Consider the following 17,128-nt stretch of genomic DNA (forward strand, 5'->3'; position numbering starts at 1 on the left):
ACTTACATCCCCCCGCACCCGCACCCTGGACGAGGAGGCACCACACTTGCTAGAGGAGCCAGGAACCCGGTAGACACAGCAGAGGCCTCTGTGGGTTCCCTGAAGGGCCAGATTTGGGGTCCAGCCGGCCCAGAGGGAAAGTAGCCAGCAGGGCCGCAGGTGAGGCCCTCCGTCCCTCTGGACTATGTGGGCGGGCTGGCACCCCTGACTCCCAGGAGTGACAGGAAGGCATTTGGCCCCCTTGAGAACAAGATCACTGGCCCCTGCTCATCTGGGGCTCCTGTTCTCGTAGCAGGGGTGGGAGGCTGGTTAAAAAAGAAATCCAGGTCTGCCATGGAGGAGGTGGGAGGTGGCGAAGGAAGAGCCTGGGCCAGGACTCGGCCTCGTTGGAGCTAGCGGCTGGAGGGGAGCCTCCTGAGGTCTGGCTGCCGGGAGAGGGCTCTATGAGACCTGCTGGGTTCCCTCCCTGGGGTCCAATGAAGGTGGGGGTGGCGGTAGAGGGGCTGTGAAGGTGGAACCAGGAGGAATGAGGAGGGCTGGGAGGGAAGGGGAGGTGGGGAGCGTTCAGACTGAGGCCAGGCAGGTGGGCCCGTGAAGGCCACGTCGTGTCATGGGATAGGGAAGATCGGGACGAATGGGCCACTGTGGCCACCCAAGTAGGGACAGGCAGTTGCTGCTGGATTCTCAAGTGTCCAGGGAGTGAGGGCCAGACTGGGCTGGGGTCAATGATGCAGGGATGGTCTCTGTGGCTGGACAAGGTCACCGGGGACTGGAGGTCACTCTGAGTAACCATTGCTCCAAATCCGCCCCCAGTTCCTGGTCCAGGCTTTTTTTTTTGAGACAGAGTCTCGCTCTGTCACCCAGGCTGGAGTGCAGTGACACGATCTCGACTCACTGCAAGCTCCACCTCCCGGGTTCATGGCATTCTCCTGCCTTAGCCTCCTGAGTAGCTGGGACCACAGGCGCCCACCACCACGCCCGGCTAATTTTTTTTTTATTATTTTTAGTAGAGACGGGGTTTCACCATTCACAGGATGGTCTCGATCTCTTGACCCTGTGATCCGCCCACCTCGGCCTCCCAAAGTGCTGGGATTACAGGCTGAGCCACCGCGCCCGGCCGTTTTTTTGTATTTTTAGTAGAGATGGGGTTTCACCATGTTAGCCAGGATGGTCTCAATCTCCTGACATCGTGATCCGCCCGCCTCGGCCTCCCAAGGTGCTGGGATTACAGGTGTGAGCCACCGCGCCCGGCCCTGGTCCTGTCTTAATCTCTTGCATCTGGCCACGGCTGCCTCGCCTTCCTCCACCTTCTGCTAGTGGCTCTGGAGCCTCGCTGCTCTCCTGGGCTTTCGTGCCTCCTGGATGCTCTGCCCACCCTCCATCCGTCGAGACCCCCAGGGCAGAGCAGCTGCCTCTGAGAGAGGTGGAGCCGTCGGAATCACAAGGTCCCGGGACCAGACCTGCTGAATCCGAATCTCAGGCGACCAGAGTGCACGCTGGAGTCCACGATGGAATCTAGGGGGCAGCCCCTGAGCCCAGCCCATCCTCTGCTCCAAGCTGCAGGTCCTGGGACCTGCTGGTGCCCGTGGAGCTGGCTCAGGATCTGGCTGTGGGAGGAAAGGGAGGCTCTTGGTCATCTGAAGGTGCCACGGTGTGAGGGCGAGTGAGGGAGAAGAGCATCCCAGGGCAGCGGAGGTGGCGGGAGGGTCCCCACCATGAGAAGAGGGACGTGGCATGTGGGGCCCCTCCGGGGCGGGAGTGCAGACGGTGCAGCACAGGTGCCAGCAGAACCCTTTCCTCCAGGTGCCCACAGTCAGGCCACACTCCGCCTGTCCACCCTGGCGCACCCCAGTGGGATGAATGCCGCCCCCACACCCCGTGCATAGGGGCCTCCGGGGCAGGGAGGAGGCCCTGAGGTGTCCACACTGCACCCCTGGCCTCCTGCCAGCCAGCCTCATGGCCGTGTGTCTGCCGGGGTTCAGGGAACTCAGAAGGGCTGGAGGGGAGGCCAAGGTCCCAGGAATGCACCCCAGAGCAATCCAGAGCATCTTGCAAAGGAGATGGTGCCTCTGTGCAGTGGGGGGATGGGGAAGCGGGGCGTCGCCAGGGACTTGGGCTTCAATTCCCTAGTAACAACAGAGGGCCAGGGAGCCACCCTGCTGAGCGCCTGCCCGGACGCTGGGCTCGGGGCACTGCCCTGCTGCTGCTAGAGCAGCCCCCGAGCCCCCAGCAAGTGCAGCCAAACATGGCCCGTTTCTGTGACCTTCGTGCTGGGTGCCCAGGAATGTGATCTCAGGAGAGAGTGAGCACCCTGCAGCTCGTCCCCCTCCATCCCTGCAGCCTGCCCATGCAAGCCCAGGGCTTCTTCAGGTACAGGGAGCTCACCTGGCTCTGGGCAGGGCGTGCCAGCAGGTGTGCAGGTGCACAGCCATCTGGAGGTGGCTGCTCCGTGACAGAACAGCCCCTGCTTTAGTGTCCATGGGGGAGGGTGTTTCCTGGTGCTTCTTACATACAAGCTGAAGGACGGAACAGGCAGCTGAAGATCACATAAACCACCTCACTTCCAAAAACCCTGGGCAGAGCACGTTTGCTTTTATTATGCTAATTCACCTTACCAGGACTAGGGCAGGAATGTCTGTCCATTTCAAGTCCTGCTAATCTGCTCAAGCACTACTTGGTAACTGAAGCATGCATTTGCTTCAGAGATTCCTAAATTCCCCCGAGAAAGCAGCATCTGGGTGGGCCTGCAGCTCTGCCCCACTGAGAGGGTCTCGTTTTCCTCAGTTTCTCCAGCCCTGGCCTATTGTCATTTGGTAGACCCCACTCACTAGAGGCTAAGCCAGGGCCCAGTACAGTGGATCTGGCTGATGGTGCCAGCACACCTGCACTGCGGGGGTCAAAGGGGACCCTGGCAGCTCAGATGCTGGGTGCATGGTGGGGTGGGTGGGGAGTGCTCACTGGCTTACCAACCCGGCAGGCAGGCCCAGTGTGCTCCTGAGGGCAGAGCCAGGGTCCCCAAACCATTGGCCTCCCTTGTTTTGCTTTTCCCCTCGTCTCTGTGGTCCCGTGGTTAAAGTGAGGACCGGGTGCCCTCATCTCGCAGCTGGAAGTTGCTGAAGGCTGGTCTGGAGATAGAGACCTGCTCATCTGGCCCCACACTGAAAGCCCCACACGGAAAGCCCCTGTCTCTGGGCAGCCTCTGCTTCCCTGAGACCATCTTCTCCAGCGGACAGCAAGAGCCAAGGGGCACGGCAGAGCTGACCAGCCAAGGGGGCCGCACCCCTGTCCCCAGGAGGAAGTACCATTGCAGATGCTGACCCGAAAGCAAGAGTGTTGTGACCCAGGCCCAGGAAGGTTGGGGTCAGACCCTGCTGTCCAGGCCCTGCACAGCCTTAGGCTGGGGCCAGTTGGTCCAGGGAGAGCAGAGAGCAGGGATGGAGCTGGGGGAGCTGCCTGCACAGTTGGATGTGGCTCCTTCCCTGCCACTTCTCAGCCTTGCTCTGGCCTGCCACAGCGGTGCCCACAGAGTCTTGGCGGAAAGAACAGAACATCCCACGGCTCTGAGCCAGGTCCCTGGAAGGATGGTGACCTGGGGCATCTGCTGTGCCCTGGGCCAGCTGGCATGGGCACGGAGCGGGCTGCATCATCCCTCGGGGAGGAGGTCGGCTCCCGCAGGGTTTGGGACATCTGTGGGTGCCTTGTCAGGCGAGTTTGGGTCTCTTTCGCAGAAGAAAACTGGGTGAGTATTTTGGTTCTTGTCAGCGGTTGCAGAGCCCGTGCCTCCCTCTGCTCCTGAATTAGGGCAGAGCTGTTTTGGGTTCCATATGCCCTCCCTCGGTTTAAATTGGATGCTCTAATCGTCTTCCTCTTTTGTCCTAAATTTCCCTCTAATGTTTTATGCAGCTGTAAAGCAGCTGCTGCCTCCTGCTCCAGAGAAGGCTGAGGGTCGGGCGGCTGCAGTGACTCACCTCCTCCCGGGAGGCACTGCAGAGCCCCTTGGCCAAGTCAGGCTCAGGGGACAGCCACTGTCCTTTGCAGGATACATGTGAGAGCTGGGCTTGGGAAAGCCTTCGGCAGCAGCTAGAGGCTCCCAGGTAGGACAGACAGAAGGACTTTAAGGGGTCAGATCTCAAACAGCAGGGCTCCGGGGTGTGTTGGGGGGGCCGGGGGGTAGTTGGCTTTTTTGTTTGTTTGTTTTTGAGATGGAGTCTTGCTCTGTCCCCCAGGCTGGAATGCAGTGGCGAGATCTCGGCTCATTGCAACCTCCACCTCCCAGATTCAAGCGATTCTCCTGCCTCAGCCTCCCGAGTAGCTGGGATTACAGGTGCCTGCCACCACCCCCAGCTAATTTTTGTATTTTTAGTAGATTCGGGGTTTCACCATGTTGGCCAGGCTGGTCTCGAACTCCTGACCTCAGGTGATCCGCCCGCTTTGGCCTCCCAAAGTGCTGGGATTACAGGTGTGAGCCACCGTGCCCAGCCTGGGGGCGGGGTTAGTTGTAAGTTGGTGAGAGGCAAGCACAGCTCTCGAGGGACATCCTGCCCGGAAGACGTACTCGCGGGGGCCTCAGCTGGCCCTTGGCACAGTCATTCAGAAAGTGAGTGTGAAGGCCTGCTCTGCACCTGGCCCCAGGAACCCGTGGGGCAGCAACCTGTTCTTTAGTTTGTTCGTGTTAGGCTCGGAGCTCCCAGAGAGGGTCTAGCATCCTTCTACAGACCGACCCCTGGAGACACCCCCCACCAGGATACATCCTTGAGAATAAGCCCCAGGAAAGGGTTTGGGCCACAGATGGCCTTGCCTTCCTGGCCCAAGGTCATCAGATCTGCCTCAGGCAGGGCCTGCAGCCAGCCCCCGGCACCTTCCCTTGAGGAGAGGGTCTGCCCAGTCTTGGTGGAAGGAACAGGGCACCAGCCTCCAGTGCTGCTTCTGCGATCCCATGGCCCCGACCCAGGCGCTAACCCAGGCCCTGGTAACACAGTGACCCAGGGAATCTGGAGCTCCTGGCCCACTGCAGCAGCCACGCCACAGGTGACATCGTGAGCCCCGCCCCCCCCCGGCCCCCCACCCTGAGTCCAGCCCCAGCCCTGGTTCCTTCTCCCTGAACTTCCCACCTGGGGACAGAATGCGGGCCTAGGGCTTTCCCTGGGGGTGACCTGGGAAAAGCTAGTCCAGCGTCTCACCCCACTGCAAGCTGTAGGCCCAGCCTCCCTGGATTCCCGCCCCCTTATCTCACAGGAAGAGCTGGGCCCGGAGAGGGGCAGTTGGCTGCACAGCCCCACGAGGGGCTGGGGAGCCGCACCTCTTCCTGCCAATCAGCCCAGCAACCGGCGACCCCAAGTGCGGTGACCGCAAAGGGAGTGCTTGCCCGTCCGCGTTTGAAAGCAGACTTTTTCTCGGCAGGAACACGGGACTCACCTGCCAGTGGCTACCCAGGCAGGGGCTTCCCTGTTCCTCAAGGGGCCGGAGTCCCTCCGTTCTTTGGGGGAACATCTGAGGGAGCACGGGAAGGAGCCATGGATGTGGAGGGCAGTGGAGCCGGGACGTGAGACACGACAGCAGAAAACACTCGGGCACACAAATGCCACACACCCACATGCACATATGTGCACACATACATGTACCAGGCACGCACCCCAGCCAGGTGGAGGAGGGTGGGGGTCAAACCAGGCTGCACTGAGCACAGGTGGTGGCTGAGCTCCGGTTGGCCCAGCTCCAGGCTGTGAGGAGAAGGGAGATGGCGGCATTCTTTCGGACACTTTTATCCACTATGGGAGCAGGAAGACAGCCAGGGTTATCACAGCACAATTTGAAAAACACACAAATAATTCATGTCAGCATGATGTCATGGTGTTGTCAATAATGAATCCACACTTAAAACCCAGATTGATAGCTTCAAAGGGCAGCCCCCACCCCTGGACAGGTAGGCAGGGTGCAGAGCCAGCCCCTCTTGGTTCTGAGAAGCACACTCGGAAGCAGTTCAGGTCAAAGGAGCCCAGGGACCACCCTTCCTGGGAGAAAATGGGTGCAGCGCGGCCCAGCGCAGTGAGCAGGGCCAAGGGTCTAGCCGCACTCGAGTTTTGCCCAAAGGCGAGGGAGAGGGTGCCGGCCTGCGTGCGCCCGCTGGGAAGAACTGGAAACCCACGTGCTCCCGTCCTGTGAATCCCTTCACCAGGGCGTCAGCCACTGTGCTCCCGTCCTGTGAATCCCTTCACCAGGCCGTCAGCCACTGTGCTCCCGTCCTGTGAATCCCTTCACCAGGCCGTCAGTCACCAGAGTGGGAAGAAACCTCTCCTGCCGTGAGAGCTGGGGGCAGGCCCAAGGTGCTAGGGGTTCCCTCGAGGACTGGCCCTGGCCACCCAGCATCCCCATGCCTGGCCTGGGCCTCGGTGGCCAGTCCTCGGCTGCAGACCCCAGTGAGGACAGGGACCTCACCACCCACTGCCTGGCGTCTGAAGCAGCAGTGCCCCCGTTAAACCTGAGATGAACTTCTCTGGGTCTTCCGGGAAGGAGCCCCGCCCTAGCATCTGGGCTCCCAGGACGAGAGCAGTCACTAAGTGGTGATGTCATGTCACCCATCAGCCTCTTCTGCCTGTGGCCATACAACAGGCCCAGGCCTGTCCCATCCCAAGGGAGGCAGATCCTGACTGGAGCTGGCAGAGACTTACAGCCACACCCTGCCAAGGTGTGCCCGCTGGGACCTGGGCCCCTCTCCCTGTGCCATCCGCCAGCCCAGGCTTGATTGATCTCCATATGAATATTCATACAGCATTCTGCCGGGACCGTCGTTAATATTCTGAGGAAGCGGCACGAATGCCCGTCCCCACGTCGTGAGCCATGGTCACGGTGCTGCTGACACGATGGTGGCTATGGATTTTTCAGATGCAACTGTCAGGCCTCCAGGCTCGGGAGGGTGGAGGCAGCACCGCCATCTCCAGGTCCCACCAGCACCCGTCCTCTGACCACGGACCTCCCAGCCTCCCCACCTGCTCCCTGGCCTTTGCCTACTACCGCGTCCTTACCTGACCCAACCTTGACCAACCGCCCCTCTTCCTCAGCCATCCTGCCCCTGCTTCTCCTGGTCAGCCCTGACCCCTCTCCCCTCCCTGCCCTGCATATACCCCACACCCACAGCCCTCACAGGACGGGGACACCAAGGTCCTCGCATAAATTAACCAAGACCCTTTACAAAGCCCACTTCCCAAACAGAGCTGGCACCCTCCTCCCCTGGGCCCTGGGGCTGGGTCAGCGCCTACCGGCTCCCCAGGCCTGCCCCATGCCCTCAGCTAGAGGCAAACCCAAGCTCATGGGCGCGGCAACGCTGGCAGGAGGGGCCCTGGGGGCTGTGGCTCACCCCTGCACGGCCCTCCTGCTGCCCTGAGAGCCCCTTGGCTCCGGCTGTCCCCATTGGTCGGGTAGGACTCTGGGACCCCGCCCCATCTGCCCCTTCCAGTCTCCGCCCAGGTCAGGACGGCAGGTGGCCCCAGCAGGCCTGGCCTGTGATGGAGGAACGCGGTCCCGACCCGGGCTATGGGGAGACTCTGGATGTGGCGGTGGATCCGCTGACGGGGCTTCGGGATGTGATTATTTCCTGGGGGCTGACAGTAGCCCGGGAGCACCAAGACCCAGCTCTGCCTTCCGTCTCCCAGGGGGCCTCTCCTCTGCAGGAGGCCATACGAGGACTGCACGGAAGGGGAGCGGCCCCGCAGGGAGGGGGCGCCTGGCAGCCCGCCCGCCGCAGCAGCCTGCAACCCCGCCCCCAGGCGCAGTGCGGGCCACACACCTCGCGCCACAGCAGCCCTGCCAGAGCCCGTGTGACACAGCTGCCGGCATGCCCGGGCACGCTGCCCAGCTGGGCTGGGGGAGGGGCGCCGGGCCAGGAGCCGCTGAATCAGCTGCACCCGGACGGCCCCGCCTGGGCAAGGATGCTGGTGCGGCGGGGCGCTCTCTTTTGGGAACTGTCAGGAGGCGCGCCAGGCGGTGGGGTGGGGGTGTTTCTGGACTGCGGCCTCTGCAGCCTGCTGCATGGGAAGTGCGGCTCACCGGGGCCGAGTGCAGGGCAGCCCCCGCCTCCGAGGGCATGAGCGGAGGCCTGCAGGGAGGGCCTGGGCAGAGAGGGGCCCTTTCCAAAGGAGACCCATAAAGAAGAAGAGAAACGCACTGGCCTCTGCAGATCGAAGCACGTTTGTCTCCCCCAGAAAACGCTGAATCAGCACTGACAGCACTGCCAGGGCCCGCGCCCTCCTCCGATCGCACGCTGGAGGGGACAGGCCCTTCCAAGGTCATGGAGCATCAATATCACCATCGATGCAGCTGCACCGGGGTAGTCGTGCTTGGTCCGGGGTGGGGGCCGCGCCTGGCCCTGCCGTCCTTGCTGCTGGGGGCTGTGTCTGGAGCCCGGCACCTTCCCCCTCAGCCCCTGCTGTCCTGTCCAGCCCCCTGGGGAAGGGTTGGAGGTAGAGGACATTCCTGTGTGTGTGCGTTTGGGGTGGTTTTGCCTGTGGAGGCTGCACATGGGGGCTCTGATGGGGCAGCCTTCCGAGGCCACCTGGTCCACCCTGTGCTGGGGATGGGACAGCACGTGGCCCATCTTGACGGAGCATCTTAGATCTTGAAATCCCCAGCACCACCCCCTTCCAGCCATTGCCTGCCCTCTGCTGGCTCCTCAGCTTGGATTCCGCTTTTCAGCAACAGAGACCCCCGGTCTGGTGCCCAAGCTGGTGTCCCCATGTGGTGGACGACGGGGAAAGGGGGGCTCTTGGAGCCACTCGGCACAATTCCCCTGGGCCAGGCACAGACTGAAAATCAGACCCCACTAAGTCAACAGCCCGGGCTGGCTTTGGTGGCTTCCTCCACACCCCGTGCCCGGCTGTGACTTCCTGACTCAGCACTCTGTTCAGCCTGAGATGGAGCCGCTCCCCACCTCCAGGCCTCCCTCCCACCATCTCCACCCAGGGGCCGCCCTCCCCAGATCCCCTCTGACTCCTCCCTCCCCGGCCCACCCAGCTCCCCTTCAGCTTCACCCCTGCCTTGGGCTGGAGACCTCTGTTGGTCCAGGCTCAGGGATTGGTCCGGGGCCGCCCACCCTCCCCCATCCTCCAGGCTGAACACTGAGCTCTGGTGCCAGGCTCCTCACTCCCAAACCCATGACTCCCAAACCCACTGCTGTCACTGGGGGCCTCTCATCTAGCCAGTGCCGGGCAGCTCTGATTCCAGAGCCTTCCCAGCACGTTCCTGACCTCCAGGCGGTTCTGCAGCTACCTCCACTTCCCACCGTCCCCAGGAGCAGCCAGCGGCCCTCCCTGCCCACACCTGTCCTTCCCAGCTCACTCAGGTCTGGTTGCCACCCTGAGTCCCTGGGGCCACTTCCCTCCTTCACAGGCAACCGAGGCCACTTGCAGCGGGAGGGGAGCCGCCGTACGGACCAGCCGCCTCATAAGGATGGATCCTGTCTCCTAACCTGCTCCCAACTCCCTCCAGAGCGGCTGCGCACCGCCTGAGATCTCTGCAGGAAGCTGCAGCGGCCGCGTGCTTAGGTTCTGTCTCAACACCTTCCCAGTCCTCGACTCCTCACCACTGCTGGAAGCCCCTGGAAGCCTCCAGGCATGCAGGTCACTGCTATGTTTTCAGACATGTAGAGCCCACCACCAGCAAATCAGGCTGCTCTAAATGTGATGTTTCGGTGGAATGCCCTGGTCCCCCAGCAGTGGTCCTGGCGTGTCTCCCCACCCAGCAGAAACACAGCTGCTGCTGGGAGGGCCCAGGCGGCCCAGGACAGACAGCCCCAGACATACAGCACCATCGGCAGTCCCTGGAGATCCCCCTCTGGGGGGATCTGCAGCATGGTCTGGTCTGGGTGTCTGTCACTGTGGACAAAGGGCCTGGGGACAACCTCCAAGTAGCTCCGGCCTTCCTTGGAGTCGTGGCCCTTGCACAGCTCAGCCGGTCATCTGGGACCTCAAGGGGAGAACAACTTTGAAAACAGAACCTGTCAAACAGGGGAAATGCCTGGTTAACACAGCCTGAGGATGGCAGGTCTGCTGGGGAGCGGTTGTAAGCAGCTCCACCGCCCCTCAGATCCCCCACGGGACTCTTCAGCCACCCAGAGGAGCCGGGTTATCGGGGCTCCCGCAAGGCACACACTGTGGCCATGGGGAAACTCCTTGGCTCTTGGAGCCTGTGACAGGCCCCTGCCCGGGGAATGGCCTGAGCCTAGGAGGTCGAGGCTGCAGTGAGCCGTGATCGTGGCCACTGCAGCCTTGGCAACAGAGCGAGACCCCATCTCTGAAAAAAAAAAAAAAAAGAAAAAGGAAAAACGGAAAAAAAAAAAAGCCCTTGTCATAATCCAGCCATGGGTGGCTCGTTCTGTGGGAACTGCTTCCTTGGGTCTGATGAGACATTCAGTGGTCACGGTGGTGCCTGTCCCTGTCCTCAGTGGTCCCATGGGCTGGTGGCTCCTGTACACAGCAGTGTGGATGAGGCGTTGCCACTGTTGCGGCGAGTTCTATCAGATGGAGATGGCCCAGGCAGGGAACAATGGAAAACATGCCAAATCACTGAAACAGAGTGAAGCCAGGCGGGGAGGCCCAGGGAAGCCCCCAGGGAAGGCAGGAGCCCTTGTGCAGCCTCTCTGGTGTGGTACATGGCCGGGTGTGACCACAGTGAAGGGCATAGGCACCTTCGCCCACACCTGGCAAAGCAATAAGACCAGGCCGCTCTCCCAGGCCGAGCCTCAGATGGTCCGTTTGCTAACTGCCCCAGCTTTGTGTGCACAGGTAAGGCTGCGTGTCCAGGCCCTGCGCCCACCTCAGGACTCGGCTGTGGCCTGGCAGCCCCTGTGGGGCACACAGAGCCCCCAGACCTTCGGATCAGAAGCCTGGTCTTGGAAGCAGTGCTCCATACCAAGCTTTGGCCCTGGGTTTGGTAAAACAAGTGTCACCCTCCTAAGCTTTTCAGGGGCAAACATTTTTGTAAGGATTTCACAAACTCTGCCATCAAAAACAAAACCCTAGAAGTTTGGTGAAACAGTTCCACAAAACTCTACAATGGATAGCTTGTTACGTAATGGAATCCAGAGTTTTCCTTTATTTTCTTGAGAAGGGGTCTTGCTCTGTCACCGAGGCTGGAGAGCAGTGACAAAATCATGGTTCACTGTAGCCTCAACCCCTCCCTGGCCTGGGCTTAAACAATCCTCCCCACTCAGCCTCCGGAGTAGCTGGAACTAGAGATGAGCACCACTACACCTGACTCATTTAAAAATATTTTTTTGTAGAGATGGGGTCTCCCTGCTGCCCAGGCTGATCTGGAACTCCTGGGTTCAAGCGATTTTCCCGCCTTGGCCTCCCAAAGTGTTGGAATTACAGGTGTGAGCCACTGCACCCAGCTGGTTTCCCTTTAAGTGACACTTTCTGGCCATAATGACTGCCTGGGAGGAAATCGTTGTCATCTTCATGTTGTTAGAAGCCTTTGCAAGTGAAAAAATGAGAAACGTGAACTTCCTCCCTTCACAGAAGCTAAGGAAGCCTTTACAAAGCAAAGATTCTACAATAGTATGAATAGTATGTCTCTCGATCTTCACACTTTTTTTTTTTTTTTTTGAGACAGAGTCTCATTCTATCACCAGGCTGGAGTGCAGTGGTGCAATCACGGCTCACTGCAGCCTCGATCTCGTAGGTGCACACCACCACGGCCAGCTCATTTTTAAATTTTCTGTAGAGATGGGATCTCTCTATGTTGCCCAGGCTGGTCTTGAACTCCTGGGCTCAAGTGATCCTCCTGCCTTGGCTTCCCAAAGTGCTGGGATTACAGGCGTGAGCCACTGCACCTGGCCTCAAAACGGTTTTTTTGGATAAATAAGAACTTTGGTTTTACTTTTCTTCCAACCTTTTTTTATGTGTGTGCATCTGCCTGAGGTGGATAGCGCTGTCCTTACACACAGCCCTGAGGCCTCCTTTCGGCAGCGTTGGAAACACCACCCCAGCTTTAAGACTGAACTAGGCTTGGTGGAGGGGCCCACGCCTGGAATCCTAGCACTTTGGGAGGCCGAGGCAGGTGAATCACCTGAAGTCAGGAGTTCGAGACCAGCCCGGCCAACATGGTGAAACTCCATCTCTACTAAAAATACAAAAATGAGCCGGGTGTGGTGGTGGGCACCTGTAATCCCAGCTACTTGGGAGGCTGAGACACGAGAATCACTTGAACCCGGGAGGTGGAGGTTGCAGTGAGCTGAGATCGTGTCAATGCACTCCAGCCCAGGTGACATGAGCAAAACTCCGTCTACAAAAAAAAAAACAAACTCTGAACCGGCCAGTCAGCTGAATGCAACCTCCACCGGCCTGCACAGCAGTGTCCCGGGGACTGCCCTGCTGACAAATCCTTGCCTGTCAGCTAGGCTACCTCCCCAGGGCAGCTTCCCACAAGGGGAACCCTGGCCTCAGGGGCTCCTTCCCCAGCATGGCAACAAGTGTTTGTGAAAACTTTCCCATCTTACGGGAGAAGATGATTCCTATGGTGCTCTGGGTGATTATTATGTCCTTCAAAAAGGAATAAAACAATTGAACTTTAAGCAATCACTCCATCAACACATTAAAAAAATAGGTTTAATGCAGGTGGGTCATCACATGACGAATTTCACAGGCACTGGGGATAGCAGGGGGCCAGGTGCTCAGAGGGCACCAAGGCGCCACAACTCCCTGCAGGGTTGACACTGCACGAGCGGCACCGCCAGCCCCCTCCCACCTCCCGTCCCACCTTCACCCTCAGCCAAGAGGCTTGGGTGACTCTGAGTAATACGTTAACAAAAAACAAAGCTTCTTTGAGGAAACAGCGTGACTTAGTGCAAAAGATTCTCTGCAGCAAGAAATGAGGCCCACGCAGGGAAGCTCCCGCCCGCCTGCCGGGGGCCTGGACGCAGTCGGGGCTCACAGAGGTCATCCACAGAAGCTGCCGATAAATTAGAGAGCACGGTTTACGGCCAAAGATTTTTTGCTTTCTCTACCTGATTTAGGGGTTTTCAAAAAGTTTCTCTTCCAGTGGCACACAACTGTCCTCGTGGCTCCCGGGTCACTGGTCCGCCTGACAGGGCAGGGTCACAAGTCCCACCCATGCCCGGAGTGTGGGGACATGGATTTGAGGTAACGCTAGGGTTGTCAGTACCATATCCTGTGTCCTGCTCTAGGGCAGCCTCTGCCTGTTGTCCTTGCAATCATTATTCAGGGCGCCCTCCCACTCGCCCCCAAAGTCACACGGCCATGGGCAGTCCACCATAGTGCTGCCGTGACTGCAAGGCTGAGGAGCAGAGCAAGGGGTCCTGGGTGAGACTTTGGCCCATGGTGGCTGCCTTCCCTGAACACAGGCATCTACGCCCCTCCAGCCTACCTGCCCCTGTGTCATCATTTGGGCCCCCCAGTCAGTGGAGGACAGTGTGGGATAGGATCTCAGCATATACGCGGGGCTCTAAGATGCTGCTGGTGCCACACAGGCTCTGGGGCTGTGTTTGCCGCACTGAGGCCTCTGCCGCCTGCTCCGGACACTTGGGACACGCAAGTCTCCATCCCGGTTCACTGCAGCCTCAATCTCCCAGGCTTTCCTTGACGGTGTTCCCTCAAAGAAAGATGCCCAAAGCCCTCCCCCGCAAAAAAAGCCAGAAAGGAATGGAGGTGCCTCTGCAGAAATCCAGAGCATCTGCAGGACATCCTCACAGCCCTCCCAGAACAGGCAGACAGGCCAGTGTTGCTGGAGTCAGCCCCTGGCTCCCAGGGTTCCCCCAGGCCAGCCCCTGAGCTGGGAGCCTGCTGAGGCCCCTCCCACCTGAGCCCCTCTCCGGCCCCCCGCTAGACTGCATCTACACAATCCAAGGGGACCCTGAAGCCTGGCTGGGGACTCAGGACCCACACAGCCCCTCAGGGTGACACACACAGGGTGGTCCACGAGCAGTGCCAGACCTCAGGCGGCCCAGAGCAGAGTAAGCAGCTTTGTGGCAGTGTGGTGTGTCAGCGACGGGAGCCTTCCGTGTCCCGTTGGCTGGGGCTGGGACCAGGGCACGCAGAAGGAGCTATGCAGCCAGGAGGGCACCCCCTCCGGATTTGCTCCTGGGTACACAGCCCTCTGTGTCCTGGGGCCTCCCAAGGTGATGGCTAAAGTCCCTGGCAGCTGTGGTCCTGGAGAGAGGCCCACAGAGAGGCGGAACGGAGGGCCCACCCCGCAGTACGACCTGAAGACGTGTGAGCAGGAGCCACCGGCAGGTGGGCGCTGCCCCTGAGAGTGCACACGGGGAGGGTGGGCGCAGGAAGCCAGCCTAGGGGCGGCGTCCGCACCCCCATCACAGAAGTCTCAGCCCTTTCTTTTCTCTCCGTGGGCGCCGGGCAGCGACGGCCTGGGGGATGGGCGGAAGGGAAGGCGCTGGCCGACCCCACCCATGGAGAGAACACAGCCACAGGCCCGGACGATACATCAAGCTCGCGCCCACGGCCCTCACATGTCCACGAAGACCATGAAGCACCAGCCCAGGCCCCCGACCAGCAGCATGGTGACGTGGATGCCGTAGATGAGCAGCTCGTTCACCAGGCGGAAGTCCACGCGCCGGCGGCCCAGCAGCAACAGCAGCACCGACAGCTTGCGCTGGAAGCGCAGCAGGACCCGAACGCCCAGGTACTGTAGGCAGAAGAGGGCGGCCAGCGCACCCCAGAGCGCCGCAGTGAACAGGCTGCAGCTGAAGTAGAGTAGGAAGCGGATGAAGCCGTACAGCCAGCGCGTCTTGATGTACACGTCGAAGTTGTTGTACTTGGTGCGGGCCAGGTGGGAGGCGCGCACGGGCCCGCAGGCCGCATGCAGGCAGGTGGTGTGCGGGCCGTGGAAGGAGCGCACCCGCCGCGGAATGGGCATGACCGGCATTGGGCCCCGGCGGCGGCAGCGCTAGCTCGCAGTGGCGGCGGCGGCGGTGTCCAGGCGGCGGTCAGCGTAGGGTTCATGGGCGCCTAGGCCTGGAAGCCCGCAGCTGAGCCTGGGGGGAGGCGTCGGCCTGCGGGGAGAGCCGCAAAACCCACGTCAGTGTGAGGACACCATACGAATCCCTCCCCAGGCAATCAGCCGGCGAAAGTGGACACAAACTCCAGCACCAGGACTACGGGAAAATGGAGTCCAGGGCGGGATCTGCGGGCACTCCTGGGCTTACTCTTTTCACAAACCCTCCCAAGGATACTTCCAAGGGGCCCACCACCCGGGGAAGCCAAAGTGCTTGTTCTAGGGCAGCACTGGGGAAGAGGGGGCCTTCGGAACAGTGGCCAGGGGAGGCCCCCGGAGGTGGTCAATGCCAAAACGGATGGGAAGGGGCAAGAGTGGTTCTTTCCTGCAGGATCCTTGCAGCCCCCACTAACTGGACCACACTCTGCTCTTAGGCAGTTTGCCCGTTACTGCCCTGGTCTTCTGCGGCTGCCTGACCCAGGGCTGACGCAAGCCCTTAAATGGCACCTGCAAGAAGCCACCACAGGGCCTGGAAAAGGGACTCCAGGGCTCACAGGTGAACCGAGAACAAGCCCGGTGGGAGCAGGTGACCAGATGGACGCTGGGTCCAGTGCTGGTGCCAGATGGACGGCTCGGGGCCCTGGGGTCACCTTGCTGGGCCTGAACCCTGGCACTGTCCTTCCCTAGCAGTGACTTTGGGCAGGTCACCTGACCCCAAGACGGCTCCTGCTCTGTCCAATGGGGGTGCCAATAGCACAGCCCTTGTAGGTAGCTGTGGGAGGGAAGGGGCTGGGCTTGGCGTGCACAATGGGGTCGGCCCGGGGCCTGGCAGCGGCCCTACAGACTGGGCTGCAAAGAGCAGACGCGGCATTTGGCTCTCTAGCTTCACCTAGTAAACGCCGTTTATAGCTTGCCTAAATAATCTGTAGACGGAATGAACTCAAAGGTCAGGAAATAAAATCAGAGCAGGAAAGTTGGTAACACTACAGGGGACTGTTGCCAAGAGCTTCGCCTGCCTTCAGATTCAGCCTGGGGCCCTGCCATGGGGACCTGGCCGGGACGGAGGCGGGAGGGGCCGGGACCGCCTGACCCTCCCGCGCCCGCAGGGGCCCGGCCTCGCCCTCTTCCTACGCCCGGCTCCTCCACGGGGTGCAGGGGCCAGAGCGGGCGTATTTAAGGCCGGCCTCGGCCTGGAGCTCGCCCTGGCCGGGACCCCAGCCATGGAGGTGCCACTCAAACGCGACTCGGCGAAGCCGTGTCCCCGCAGGGTCCCGCGGCCCGCGGCTCCATCCGGGTCCCTGTCTTTCTGCAGATACCCGCTCGGCCGGGCCCATGGACCCAGGACTGTTTCCTTGGGGTCGCAGAGACGCGACGGGCCCCGGCCAACTCCTCGTGAGCACCGGGCCTGCGCCGCGCCGGCGCCGGGCCCCCTGGCTGCAGAGCCCCTGCCGGAGCCACTTCCGGGTCCCGCGCCGCGCGTTGCCCTGGAGACGGCCCCAGCCGAGGCCGGGTCCCCGCCCGCAGCTCACCCGGTGCCCTCTCCGCGGCGGCGGCGCCGGCGTCCCGGACCTCGGGGCCGGCCGGCGGTGCTAGGGGCCGGGCCTGCAGGTGCCCCTGTCCCTCGGGGCTCCGTGCGCAGGGCGGCCGCATGGTGCCCGGGCGCGCGGCTGGGGGCGCCGGCAGGGCGGCTGAGGGCGTGGTTCACGCGTCCCCGGCTGGGGTCACCCTGCAGGTGAAGGGGCTCCCGGGCGCGGCCGCCGGAGGCGTTTGGCCCAGCGTGGGAGCCGTAGCGCCGTCCCTCGACGGCCACCGTAGGGCGGCCTCACGCCCCCTCCACCCGTGCCGACCGAGCCGCGCTTCCCTTCCCCCTGCTCCGCGCCCGCGCTGGGCGTCCCGGACTCGTCGCTTCCCGAGGGCGGGCGTGCGTGCGTGCGCACGCACGCTGCGAGCAGTCCGTAGCGTTCCCTCCCACGAACGCCCTCGGTGCCGCGCCTGGTCTTGCGCAGGCGCAGATGGCTGGCCTGCGCTTGTCGTTCCTGGGCCGCGCCTCCGCGCACGCGTTACCGCACCCCGTCTAGGGGCAGTGCGCAGGCGCGCTCCCGTGGAGTAGTCCTTTGGCCCCAGCAGAGGCCTTGACCCTGGTCGTGGCCCCGGACTGAGATGTCTGCGA

General features: G+C 61.6%; 1 protein-coding gene across 1 annotated transcript; it reads right to left on the bottom strand.

Moving 5' to 3' along the window:
• Positions 1-12,578: 12,578 nt before the first annotated feature.
• Positions 12,579-16,629, bottom strand: TMEM250 (transmembrane protein 250). The gene is made up of 2 exons (XM_009245027.4): positions 16,488-16,629; positions 12,579-15,016 (listed from the first exon to the last, which is right to left on the bottom strand). The coding sequence occupies exon 2, from the start codon at positions 14,887-14,889 to the stop codon at positions 14,470-14,472; it is 420 nt and encodes a 139-aa protein (XP_009243302.1). The 5' UTR covers positions 14,890-15,016; positions 16,488-16,629; the 3' UTR covers positions 12,579-14,469.
• Positions 16,630-17,128: the final 499 nt, after the last annotated feature.

Source organism: Pongo abelii, chromosome 13 (assembly GCF_028885655.2).
Source record: "Pongo abelii isolate AG06213 chromosome 13, NHGRI_mPonAbe1-v2.0_pri, whole genome shotgun sequence".
Taxonomy (NCBI): Eukaryota; Metazoa; Chordata; class Mammalia; order Primates; family Hominidae; genus Pongo; species Pongo abelii.

Coding starts and splice junctions, on each gene's coding strand:
- TMEM250 (XM_009245027.4), bottom strand. CDS start 14,889: ATGCCGGTCATGCCCATTCCGCGGCGGGTGCGCTCCTTCCACGGCCCG.